At 39.5% G+C, this 13,080-nt stretch overlaps 1 protein-coding gene across 8 annotated transcripts in view; it reads right to left on the reverse strand.

Moving 5' to 3' along the window:
* NELL1 (neural EGFL like 1) overlaps positions 1–13,080 on the reverse strand; it is a 273,376-nt gene that overhangs the window by 7,402 nt on the left and 252,894 nt on the right. For 4 of the 8 annotated variants that reach the window (XM_074543909.1, XM_074543905.1, XM_074543904.1 and 1 more), the window contains 2 exons: positions 11,891–12,031; positions 2,992–3,185 (listed from right to left, as the gene is read on the reverse strand). In XM_074543909.1, coding sequence (XP_074400010.1) covers positions 2,992–3,185; positions 11,891–12,031 — 335 coding nt within the window. Of the gene's footprint in view, positions 1–2,888; positions 3,186–11,890; positions 12,032–13,080 lie in introns of all 8 variants that reach the window. The other 4 variants (XM_074543908.1, XM_074543907.1, XM_074543906.1 and 1 more) reach the window with 2 other exon arrangements.

The raw sequence follows: 13,080 nt of genomic DNA on the forward strand, positions 1-13,080 counted from the left end.
TGTTCTGTGTACAACCTCATCAGCTCTGGACATTTCAAAAAAACATTTTTATCCCTATACTGCAGCAGGAGAAAGCCTCATAAGCTAGACTATCTCATGTGCATCTTTGCAGCTCAGCAGTAGCCCTGAGAAATTTGAGAAATAGATATAGAAAACCTTGTTTTCTTCTTTCTAATAACATATACCATCTCATTACTACCTCTTCTTTCCCACCTTACTCAATGAATCAGTTCTACATTCTTCAAAAGCATCAGAGGTATGCTCATAAAATTGTTCTAATCAAAGCAAAAACTGACACAGAAGAGAACAGCTGTTAAGGCTGGCCCAAGTTTTCACAGAGCCCCAAAGCCAGTTTGGGAAGAAATCAGGCCCTGCAAAAACCAAACCACCAAAAGGCTCTCACCCTCAGGAACACACATCAGCCTGGCAGATCCCCCTGCTCCCAGTGCTGTGTGCATCTCCCAGGCCTTTTTTACAGGCAAGGGAGGGCTGCCTTAACCAGAGACAGACTCAAAGGCCCAGACTGCACAGCCAGGCTTTGCTCTTTTCAAGAGCACAATAGCTTCCCATCCAAACTCTAGCCTTAAATGTGATGGTCTATTAAATCCACAATCCTTCAGAAAGATGACTATACAAGACAAGTCAAATGTACCAAAGGAACAGTGTTAATTTATAGTTTTGAGAATTTATGATTTTGTAAACTTTATGTACATTTCAATGAACAAGAATGGTTTGAAGACACTGGGTCCAGTGAAACACTGAAATAGCCTGTGCTTCAGTAATGACACTTTGCTTCATTACATAAATGAAGCAATATAATTTCCTCTATTCTATAGTATTCTTCTTCACAAATAGCTTTGTAGTTCATTAAGTAAGGTTAATGTATTTCCTTTGTACCAGAATGCAAGTTAAAATATTTTAAAGCTGGTAACTCTGTGTTTCAACCTGAATATATCCACCTGTCCTTTGCCAGAGTAACTACAGCAAAACAAAAGCCAATCTTTTGGGTAAAACAAGTAAGCAGGATCATTGCAAAGTAGTATAAGGAATGGTTTAGTTACATTCTGCTTTTTTCCTCACTGCAAACTGAGCAGGCTGCAAATATCAAGCAGGGGCAGTTTTCCATGCAATTGCATGGAAGGGAGAGGTTTGAGCAGTCTGGTGTTGTGGAAGCTATCAGGATGTATAAAAATGTATTTCATTAAACACTGAGTGAAGACTTCCCATTCTGCCTGAGATCTATAAGGATCTATAAGGAGTTCTTCTTGTTTTCCTTAAGCTGTAGACAAGAATTTGCTCTTGAATCAGGCAGCTACTGGAAGGAAATTAAATGCAAGTGTTAATTCACAGAGGGAAAAAGTGAAGTGAGGAAGACACATAGTAAGAGTCATAACAACAGTGTCAGGCTCAGTTTAAACCATGTACTAGTTAAAAATTTCTGTATTTTCATATACTAGCAAGAGCATTCAACATAAGATATACATGCAATGAGAAATGGTAAATAACATAAATTGCAAGTGATCTAAAATGTGAATACTAATAGTTATAATTCTGCAAAGGCAGACCAGATGTCTCCACATACATTAAACTGCTTAGTCTACTGACTGGAAATCCTTTCATAAGCTTGCCAGCTCCCCAAGATTACCATAAGAGCTTGATGTCTATTCAGTAAAGTTGTACACTTCAGTTTCTAAAGGAGGAGTTTTAGGGAGCTTGAGGCTACTTGAAGTAAAAAATATAGCAACTCACAAGAACATATTCCCTACTGAGCCCAAACCAGCAGTGTACTCTTTAGGTTGTATTCACTCTGAAGGCTTAATTTTCCTTTCTGCTACACCACTGCAAAACAGAAAGGATGAGGCCTTCAGCTTCCTGCAGCTTCAAAACTCCTCCTTCCCTCTGCTCCCCTCTGCTTCTCTGGCTCCCAGGTACTGAGATATGGAGGCTGATAGGCCAATTCTATGCTCCATCCTCAACTCCTCACAGAGGCCAAAACTTAATTTTACCTGATCTCATGTGTGGGCCTATAGTGCTTTGCCGTGCCTTTGGACACCTTTACCCACACTGTGAACAAATCAGGTCAAAGTGACCATAAAAGACCAACCACTTCTCAGATTAGGGTGTTTCTAAAATTCTTCTGATTTCAAAGAGAGCATTCCTCTGTCCACTAGTGAAAATCAGGAAAGCACAGCCAAATGTTCTTCTAACTTGGTTACCATATGAAGAAAAAATTTAAAAAAAAAAGTAATATTCAGGGGAAAAAAAAAGCCAACAACAAAAAATTCCCACCCTGGTCTAAATGTTAATTCTTTAAGGTACCTCCATTGGTACCAGACCTGGCTTCTCCAAACAAGCAGAGAGAGCTGCACTGCTCAGGTGGAAGACCTGCCAACACAGCCAAGGAAAAAGCTGGCCTTCAGCCTTCACCTCACCCCTGTTCACTTGGAGGAAACCAGTGCCAGTGCTGGGTCTTCTGGCCTTTCACTCATGCTCCTACCTTTCTTCTCACCCAGTTAACTCAAATGCATTCCAAGCACAGGGAAACACAGCCAAGAGAAAGTGGGCTGACTGCACTGCTGAGAGGTGCATATTCATAGGAAACAGAAATTAAAGTCAGTTTTCAGCATTTCATACAAAAGAGAAAATAAAGTAAGTTTTCAGCATTTCCAGGAAGCATGCTGGAACCTGCACATTGTGTTAAAGGGTAATGGGTAAAGGGTAAAAAACCCTCTCTAAGGCACAGTCTGAAATGCTCTGGCCCACAGGGCGACATGGTAAAAGCTCAGCAGGGCTGACCATCATTAAGTTAAGTATGTGGTTGAGCAAATCAAGAAAATAAAAGCCTTCCCAGAAGAACATCCCCACCCCAGCTTCAGTGTCCAGCTTACCTTTTGCCTTGGGCTTAGGCTAATCCTTCTGCCACCAACAGCACAAACAGGGTTTCTGACACGAGCCCAGAGGAGGAGAGCCCCCCGGAGCCCTGGATCTCACCTTGCAGGAGCACACGGAGCACCGGTCCTCCCGCAGGGTCCACACCTGCCCGTTCCTCTTGAGGCCCCCCTCGTGGGGACAGTCTCCAGTGCAAGATGGCCCCGAGGGACAAAGGCAGTCAAAGCCTCCGGGCAGGTTCACACAGGCCGAGTCATTCCAGCAGGTGTGGATCTTTAAGGCACACTCATCGATATCTGCAAAACAGCAATATAAAGGTTCATAAAAGCTTTAGGCACATGTTTCATGGGGTAAGCTTTATTTCTGAATTAAGTAATTATTGCTTATTGCTGTTGCTGGATGAGGATGTATTCCTTTTTATAGCTTCCATATTTACTTGGTAGACTTAAAGCACTGATGGTTTTTAGGTTATTCTTCAGCATTTACTTTGATTCCACAAAGAACTCTTAAATAATCTCATCAGGCTGAATTGTAAATGCTGAGTCTGAGGTACCTGGTGAAACCATACATCAGTGACAAATTGGAACCTTCAGATAAATGTGCATATTCATTTCCCAGTGACTGGAAACTAGCAAGCAGAGTGGCTTTCTGTTAACGAGACCACTCTCTGTTCTGGGTTTTACATCAAAATAGAATTGCATTACTCTTTATAATTTCCTAGCACAAGCAACATTCCCCATAATAAAGCAGTCAGTTGCATCCTTTCCCCATTGCTGGAAGGTGTAAATGAATTGGCAAAAAAAGGAATAAAAAAGAACTTGGAGGCACCTTATACACAAAAAAACATGTCTTAAAGCTATGCAGTATGATTTAGCAATGACACAAAGAATAGGTGACAAGAGAAAATGATTATACACCAGAGAAAAGCGAATTACAGTATCCCAATAAATTTGCTCTTGGAGGGTAAAATATAATTATGCAATATGAATTTATCTAGGGAGTTCATGCAGTGTTCTTTTTCTTGCAATGAGAGCTATTAGATTTTTAAGCACATTGCATTGCTAAAAATTGGTGTTTCTTTCAGACAATAACTTTGGATTTTTCTTAAACAATATATTGGCAAATTGTCCAGATGAAATACCAGTACACTGGTGGGTCTCTTTTGCTCCAACATGAGCAATGAAAACTGTACTCAACAGTGGAAGGAAGGGTAGAAAATAAAATCCTTTAGAAGTATGTGATGGTTTGTCTCATGATAGTTCCAGAATAGCATTAGGTAAATTCAGAAATTACAAGGAAGAACCACCATACTTATAATTTGAAATTACCTTATTGCTAGGGTGAAATTTTAACTGTTCAGTATTACCCAACAGTATTTTTAACTTCCCTCTACACCAACAAAGTCAGAAGAACTTACAAACAAAAAGTTACCTAAAGTCTAATTTAGGTAGGATGTGATGTCCAGTGGCTTTACTTTTAGGACAGGTGCTACAAGTTCATAATTCATCACCTCAAAGTGTCCTATCTTAAAAAGACTAAAGATTCTCTCATTCTGCTGAAGGAAACTCTTTACAACAACCATATTGCTAAATTCAGTATAATTCCTGATTTCAACTCACAAATACTCCAGGAACAAGTGGAAATGTGCTCACACCCTTGGATTTGATGAAATGTGAAAATCAGCCTGCACAACCGAGTCAAAGCTTTGGGCTGCCAGAAAATGACTTTTCATTGTTGTGCTCACAGATGCAAAGGGAGGCTGGAGGTAATTTATTTCCCTGCCTGCCCAGGGCTTCACTCCTGGGCTAACCTGTGGGCCAGCCCTTTGCACAAAGGGTCCCAGTGGCCTGACAGCCTGATTCCACTGCTTATCACTCACACTTGCCTACAAATGGGGCATTTTGCTGTCCTGAAAGTCTGAATTGCCACAAAAGAACATTGTTGCTCTAGTGCACAACTTAGCCATAACTGAGTGCTTGAAATATTCACTACTGGTGGTGAAAAAGATGAAGCACAAAGATAAATTAAAATTTGTAGTTCATTGTTTAACAAGTGCCAGAGTACTGCAGGAGGTAAAAAGCATGAAGACTGACATAAAGAGAACTATGAATGAACTGGTATCAAATGAATTATATCCAAACAGCTACTGTAAAACTTAAAACATTCTCAAATATTTCCCATTTTCCTTTCAATAGGCTTTCACTTGTATTTTTTGTTGAAAACAAAGGTATAAATGAAGTATTCACGTTGCCTTTGGTGGTTTCAACAAGCACCACCAATACTGCCTTCCCTACCACATTAAGAGCTCCTTGACTGTAATCTGTATAGGATGGAGTAGAATAACAGTGCAGACTGGAAGGGTAGCTTTCACAGCTCAAAACTAAAAGGATTTCACAGATGAAGATAAAGCCATATTGCCTACAGAGTTGCATTTAATTGCTTTACTTATGGCACTGAAATCTAATTCTGTTTCCATGTAATTTAACAGATTTATGGAAAGCCAGATGTTAGCAATTACAGAAACTAACATTATTCATGTTTTCAGTAGTACAGACCTGTTCACACAAAGCCAACTTAATCTCCAACGTGCATGCAGAAGGGAAGAACCCCATTTATGTACCTCTGCTGCTGGTCTCCATTTAGCACACATAAAAAGGATGTCCCTGTTAAGAGCAGCCCAAACTGGTAAATGGGTGATTCTTGATGAAGAATCAAGCAAAGCATGAACATAAATTCCCAATTGCTATGCAGCTTTTTGGTTCTTTCTGAAATAATACTTTATTATTCTTTTTATGGTATTTATTATTTAAAAGTTTTAGCCATTAGTCAGATATAAAAGGTTTGGATTGGACATGCACCCATTTCCAGCAGAACTTTTAACAGAACTAACTTTTTGAGAACACCCCTTTGGCAGCTTTTTTGTCGATGTTGATTGCATTTCCTAAAGCCAGAACAAACAGATAATGTTCCTAGTAACTTGGGGGAAAAAAGTTACAAGCATGACATGTTTTTGTCCCTGTCTCTCCTTCAGCCTAAAACCAGACTGGGGGCATGGGGAAGGAAGAAGAGCCCAGCCAAATGCTCCCACATGGTTAGTTCTCAGTTAAGTGCAGAAAGTATTTTATTTAATGAAGATCAAATGTCCATATGAGGGTGAGATCAGCATGTAGATGGCTATGTAAAGCATGAAAGAAAGTACTTGTATTTAGTGTGAAATTTCTCCTCAACAACTGGAATCAATGGTTATTCTTAGGTTATTCTTCAGCATTTGCTTTGATTCCACAAAGAACTCTTAAATTATCTCCATCAGACTGAACTGTAAATGCTGAGTCTGAGGTACCTTGGTGAAACCAAATATCAGTGAAAAACTTCTTCAACTTAGGTGTTGAAAAGTTAATCTAGTTCAGCTGTCCAAAACAATAATTTAGTGAGTGTGAAAACTTTGATGAGACTTTTATTTTTGTAGTGTTCAAATCCTTGCTTAGCTGAAATTCTCCACGTCCCATCAGGTTTCATTTGCTTTCCCACACCTGTTCTCGGAAATGCAGGCCCAAAACTGGAACATTTAGAGATGGGCAAGGCAAAACTGCACGTAAATCTCATTTCCAATTATGCCAACACAAAGTAGGAAGGAGATAAAATATTAGTTTATAAATCAAGCAACTTTGAAGAACACTGGAAATAGCAAGGAGACTCCTTATTCTTTCCTCATATATAAAGGACAAGACCAAAACATCTGCCTTTATGTCTGGAGGCATCAATTCTTTCATGTATCCTGTCAACCCATGGAAATGACCTGATTTTCACACTTGAAATAGGATTTTGCAATTTTATTTATTATATACTGAGATTCTCCAAGGCAAAAACTACTAATTAACCCCAATAAAAGTGGCAGAGCTTTCCTTACCCTCTCCAGACAGTTCCTTCTCAAGGAGAGGTGAGGGTATAGTGGTAACACCCATACTGAGGAGAAATTTGCTTGTACTGCAAAGTTTTACGCAATTTTCTATCAACAACACAGCAGCAGCAAAGGGATTGCTGCCAAGACCTCACACAAGTGATCAAAATTTTCACTCTTCAAACTCTCCAGCCAGTGCTTCTATGAACAAATGCACAGCCACAAGTGACCCTACACATTTTAGCAATCAGTCACATTTTGTGGATGAAAAAAGAAAGAGAAGGAAACCACCCAAGAGATACTCATTCCCAATATACTCCCAAAGTACATGGATAGCTCAGTAATGTGGGCAGGCAAGGAAACAGAATCAAAATGGAAGCAAATAATCCCCTGAGATGCAATTTCCTTTTCCATCCTTTTTGGCTGCAATGAGAACTAATTTGCCTCAGATATTGTGAGAGGTCCCACGGCCACTGCATTTGAATCAGGTAGAAGACAAGCATGACTGTACATATCAACACAAGTTCATTAACTTGCTTTCACTGAAATTTGAAATCAATCCCCAGCTACTTCATTTCTTACTTTTCAAGGCTATCCAGGTTTTAATTGTAAGACTTTTCCACAGCACCTTAATAAATGTGTGCAAGCAAGCCATGCAGTGTGGAGTTCTGTATCATCATGATAAGCTGTTGCAGAAGAAAGAACCCCACTAATGTGCTAATTTTAACTGTTATGGTACATTAAACCATTGCAGTATATTGTTAACGTGAATAATGTAAGCTGGGCTCCCAAACCAATGTATGTACAAGTTAACTAAACTGTTTTGACAAATCATTTTTCACAGACAACTTGTCATTTAATGATTGTTTTGCCTTCTTTCTAAACCAAAGTTATTTGGAGTTGTCCTTGAAAAACTATCACCAAATGGATTCATTGTTAGCTAGAAGATATTTTATGATAGTACTTTTATTCTATAGAGACATAATGGTCTATTAAAGAACAGTTCATAATAAATTAGATTCTGAATGAAGAATTTACTAAAGCTTTCTAAAAATACAGAAATGACTAAACACAATTACCTTGAAGATATGTAACACAATTTTCTGCCAGAATACAAAAATTAGACTTTACTAGATGGAAAGTAAATAAGATAACCTTTATTTTACAGGATAAAATCCACTGACACCAACTCTGATACTGTGAGCTTTAAGAAATTCTATGAGCAGAACAGAAGAAAGCTGTGAAATAGCAGGTTCTGTTTGGCCTTGGATACTCTGTACCACATGCAAACCTTTCTGCCTCCACAGCACCTCCCTACCAACAGACAGGAAAGTAATTCTCAGGCATATGGGAAGATTTTCCAGGGATGGGTCTTTTCCTTTTTGTGTGAAACAGAAAGGGGGAAAATAAAATCTAACCTCCTTTGCTTTTACTTTCTAACCTAGATAAGAGACCCCACTGCGGCATAGCATGGAATACATGAAAGCTTCAGGAACAGGTTTAAAGCCCATTCAGATCTGACCTGCCAGCACTGCTGCACCCAGCTTTTGTGGGGGACTAATACTTGTGGGGTTTCCTTTCATGAGCTCTTCATCCTGCCTTTTCCCAGCTCTGCCTTCCCCAAACCAGCAACTCTCACCCTGCAGTGACCTCTGGCTACACTACCTGTCAGGCTGGAATAAATGGTGAATCCCACGGGGATTTGGTGGGAGGAGGATCCATGTTAAGCTTCCCTACAAAATTTGTAGTGGTTCCTAAAGAAAAAAAAAAAATAAACAAAACCTGACAGGCCCTGCTGCCTTGGTGGCTGTTCCTTCTGTGAGTGCAAGTCCCAGTGCAGGGACCAAGAAACACAACTCATCATGAAAAACACAGAACCAGTAAATCTGCACTCCAGGCTCTGAACAGCACTCTACAGACTGAAAGAATCTCACTCGGAGATGGAGATTGAAAAGTATAATTTGCTTTGGATAGATAGTCACAAATGCTGTATCACATGAGAGCTCATCAGTCTCTATGAAGTTTTATTGTTTCTTTACCTCAGATTGCAGCCAAGCCCCTATTACAAAATTAAAAAAAAACCAAAAACAAAAACAACCAAACAACACAGCAGCTACAGGTTTTAATTGCCAGGCAAACTTTGGTAGCAACTTTGTACAGCAATTGTCTTTTGTCTGCAAGCAGTTTTTCTTAATAACGCATTGTGAAAGACCAAGGGCTCACAAAACCACTACTGTGGGAAATCAAATTACATTCTCTTAATTTGAGCCTACTCACCATCACTATATGAAGCTGACATCCCTGATAAAAGCTGTCTTTGGTTGATATTTTGAGCAATAAAAGAATTTCCCCAATCTTGAAGGGGCCTGGCTAAAACACACATCCTTATTATCCAAGCTCTGACGCAATATTATGACCTTCTCTGCCACATCTGCTGATTTACTCAATTGTCCCTCACCAGGTGACAAACCTCCCTGTTTTCTCTTTGTCAATGAGAATTTAGCTTTCAGAAGCACTGAGGTATCACACTTCCCAAGTAGATGCTATTTTTCTTAATGTTTTGCAAGCACTGCAGAGATAGTGCAAGCAATGACTCAGCCCCGTAACACCCACATCAAATGGAGGGAAAAGGGGTTAACCAAAATGTACAGAAATGCATCCAACAAAAGCCACTGGCTGCCTGGGCTTTGGGCAGCCTGACAGAGTAACTCCCTCCCACTGTCTTGTGATATTTAAGACTCTGTGTAATATTTATTGTTATTATTCTGTAGGAAGGGGTTTAATCTTATTTCTTAAGGTTTTAGCCTATTTATTGTTCTCCAAGTTTGTCCTTGGGAGGAAGAAGAAATGTTTCAAAACACACTGAAAGCCTATGGCTCATACCCACCTCATGTACACAAATTCAATAGACAATACAGCAGAAAAAAATACTGTTGCTAAGCAGATGAACCCTCTTTTATCTGAAACAGAGTGAAAGACACCAGTTCTGACTCTAAATGTTCCACCATGCAAACAAGTTCTGTAATGTGGCATATTAGCTAGAAGGTGCAGTGTTCTCTCTCTGCTGTTTTACCCAATTCTTAGTTGCATTTTGAAATAAACATCAGGGTTTGAAATTTGTCAATCGGTTAGCAGAACCTTCCAATTAATTTTTTAATTATTTTATTTCATTATACTTGTGAAGCAAACTGGTTTATTTTTCTCCCTCACTGGTACCCTGCAGCAGATGGTTCAGAGAAGCTGTTTCTTTAAAATAACCCCACTAATTTCTCATTCTGTTTACAACACCTCACCTCACAGACTTCCAGCATGCTGTGCAGGTCAAAATGAGGGCAGGGTGTTTGCATGGAATTTTATTCCTCCAGTCTCCATCAGCACATCTGGGGCTCCTTTTTGCAGCATCCAACCCTTCAACAGGGATTCAGTGCAAGAAAAGCTGACCTTTCCAGAGCTGAGCCTGCCTGGGGTCAGCCTGAGTCTTGCCTACGTGTCTGTCTGTCTGTCTGTCTTCTGACATCAGCCTGGCTCTTGACCTTCTGCTCCCCAAAGCAGGCACAGGAGCACGAGGGATGGGGCTCCCCACGTGCGTGGTACAAGCACCAGAGATGCTAAAAATGCCTCTGACCCCCAGTGCCTCAGGGCTGTCTGAAAGTTATGTCATGTTGCTCTGACTTCTCACAAAGAAGCTGTTTTCAACATTGCTCCATTCATCACTCATTTTACAACATTCAAATGAACCAGAGGAGGACTCTTAACATTTGAGAATTCATTTAGAAATACATGACATTCATCTGTTTTATCTATGGAATCCTGAAATGCTGTCAAATTTGCCATTTTTTACACAGACCCCTCTGAAGAAGCTCACTGCTGTGATTATACTGAGCTCACCACCAGCTTAGGACAATGTGTAAAAAGCTAACTTAGCTGGACAATCTACAAAATATTGCTTTGAAAATCATTATCATTCCTCTGCATTTTTAAATTATGACACTACCTTATCCCAAGGTAGTGTCATAATTCTGGCTATTCTAATAGTCAGAATTCATAAAACATGACAATGTTTTTACAAGTAAATTTACATATTTTTGTTACAATTTTAAAATTTTAATTATAGATTTTTAAAAATCTATAATTAAATCTATAATAATCATATAATTATATAACATATAATTAATATAACATATCATTAATCTATAATAATCATAGAAAACACCCTTTGAAGTTATGGACATGGTAAATTAAATTTACAGCATTAAAAAAAAAAACAAAAAAAACACAAAAGGAAGAAAAGAGCTTTAATAGAAATCTCATACAACTGACTAGAGATGAAGTAACGGAAATGCCAAAGAAAGGACACAGTAACACTGGGAGCCACTTGATCTCCACCTCACAGAAGTTAAAATGGGGTCCCTTCTAAAGAGTTTTAAACTCACCTGATAAAATACCACAGAAATAAATTATGTATAGGGCAAACAACTGAAAAGATGGGGAAACTGTAAGGCAGGGGAAAGGCAGAATTACCAATAAAATATTACCAACAAAACCATCTTCACCATGAGGGTAGAGCCAGTGAGGACACACAGACTGCAGGAGCCAGCATTGACTGCTCATGGAGCCTCATCCTTTGTCCTCCCACAGAAACACTACAAACTCTCTGCACTCATTAAAAATCCCTCTCTGTTCATGCTCTTGGGACCTTATTCTGCAAATATGGTGCACAGAGAATTTGATGCTATTTACATAATCCTAAAAAATTAACGATGAAGATGCTGAAAAATGGAAAACAAGCAAAGCAAAGCAATACAGACATGCCACAGATAGGTTCTTCTACCACTGGGTTGAAACCTTGAATTGGAGAAGCATCTCTCCCCCTCTTGTGGGCAGTTGTGATCCCCAAGGCCACTTTTACTCCAGGTTTCCCAGCTCTTTGCTCTGATAAAGGGAGCAGAGCAGCAGGGCAGGCTGGGGATGCCCCTCCTCGCTGGGGGTGCTGACAGACAGACGGACAGACACCTCGGTCCCTGCTCCCTGCGCAGGAACTGCCCAGTCCCTCGGGAAGGCCATGCAGAAGGATGAAAAGAAAGGCTCTCTGAGGATGCTTACCCACACAGGACTCCCCGGCAGGAGAATAGCTTCCATTGTCATGGAAACCGCTTCTGCACTCACAGTGGTACCACCCCGGGAGGTTAACACAGCGAGAATGGCTGTGACACGCAATCATCCCCTCTGCACACTCATCAATATCTGCCTCAGAGAAAAACACAAGCCAGCCGGGAAATTAATTTCCTTTGACACCAATACCGTAGGTTTGTTTTTGTTTTTTTTTTTTTTTTTAAATCTTATTGGTTTGGAGTTTTTTTTAAAGATTTCCTTTAATAGATGGATCAAGGTTTATTACAGTTCCAAACAACAGACATTTAAAGCGTGACTCACAGAACAACAATAAAAAATAACAATAATACATCATGTAATCTGTTACAGACAAGACATCCTTTTACACCATGATTTGCTGAAAATGCAAAGCAAACATGCAGATTTTTTGTTCCTTGTTTGGTTTTTGGTGTTGGGGATTTCTGTTTGCTTTTTTTACCTCAGAAATTACATTTGTCTGTGCATTTAAAGCGCTGCAGAACAGGTTGTCCACTGAAAAGGCAGTTTCAGCAATATTCCTGCTTTACAAACTGCATGTGCCAGGACACCTTGGAAAGGAAAAGCATTTTTTTCAAGATTTGTGTTTCCAGCATTCAGCTGAGATATTGGCAGCTCTCTGGAACTGAAGGTGCTCAGACCACTTCACAAACACTGGTTAATCTCTTTTGTTTATGTGATCCAAATAAATACCCAGTACAAGTGTAACAGCGTGTGACAAACAGAAAAAGCAGTCCACGTTTCAGCTGCAATAAAACATTTAGCTGGAAAAGAGTGAGGCAAATGACAGCAAGTCTGTAGCAATGGAAAGATCCAGCATGATGAACCCCTTGCTGAGTTTCAATAAATGGGATGTTTTCAGAAAGGGGTTTCTCAAATTTCTGTAACACGTTTAATAGAGATTTCGTAATTGCCAGTAACCTTGGCTAATCATGGCTGGCACCTGGCTGCTTCTCCCCTTTGAGCATTTTTCAGCACATTTTGTAGGGTTGTAATTAAAATTAGCAAATTAATTATATGCTAACCTTGTGGTAATTTACAAAGCCATTATATTTTCATTCCTCTATTCAGCTCAAGCTTTTTTTTTTTTTAATTTTGGACAGTTTTCAGCTGGGTAACTTATCAATTAAAAGGAGACTCAAATC

The sequence above is a fragment of the Zonotrichia albicollis genome, chromosome 6 (assembly GCF_047830755.1).
Source record: "Zonotrichia albicollis isolate bZonAlb1 chromosome 6, bZonAlb1.hap1, whole genome shotgun sequence".
NCBI lineage: Eukaryota > Metazoa > Chordata > Aves > Passeriformes > Passerellidae > Zonotrichia > Zonotrichia albicollis.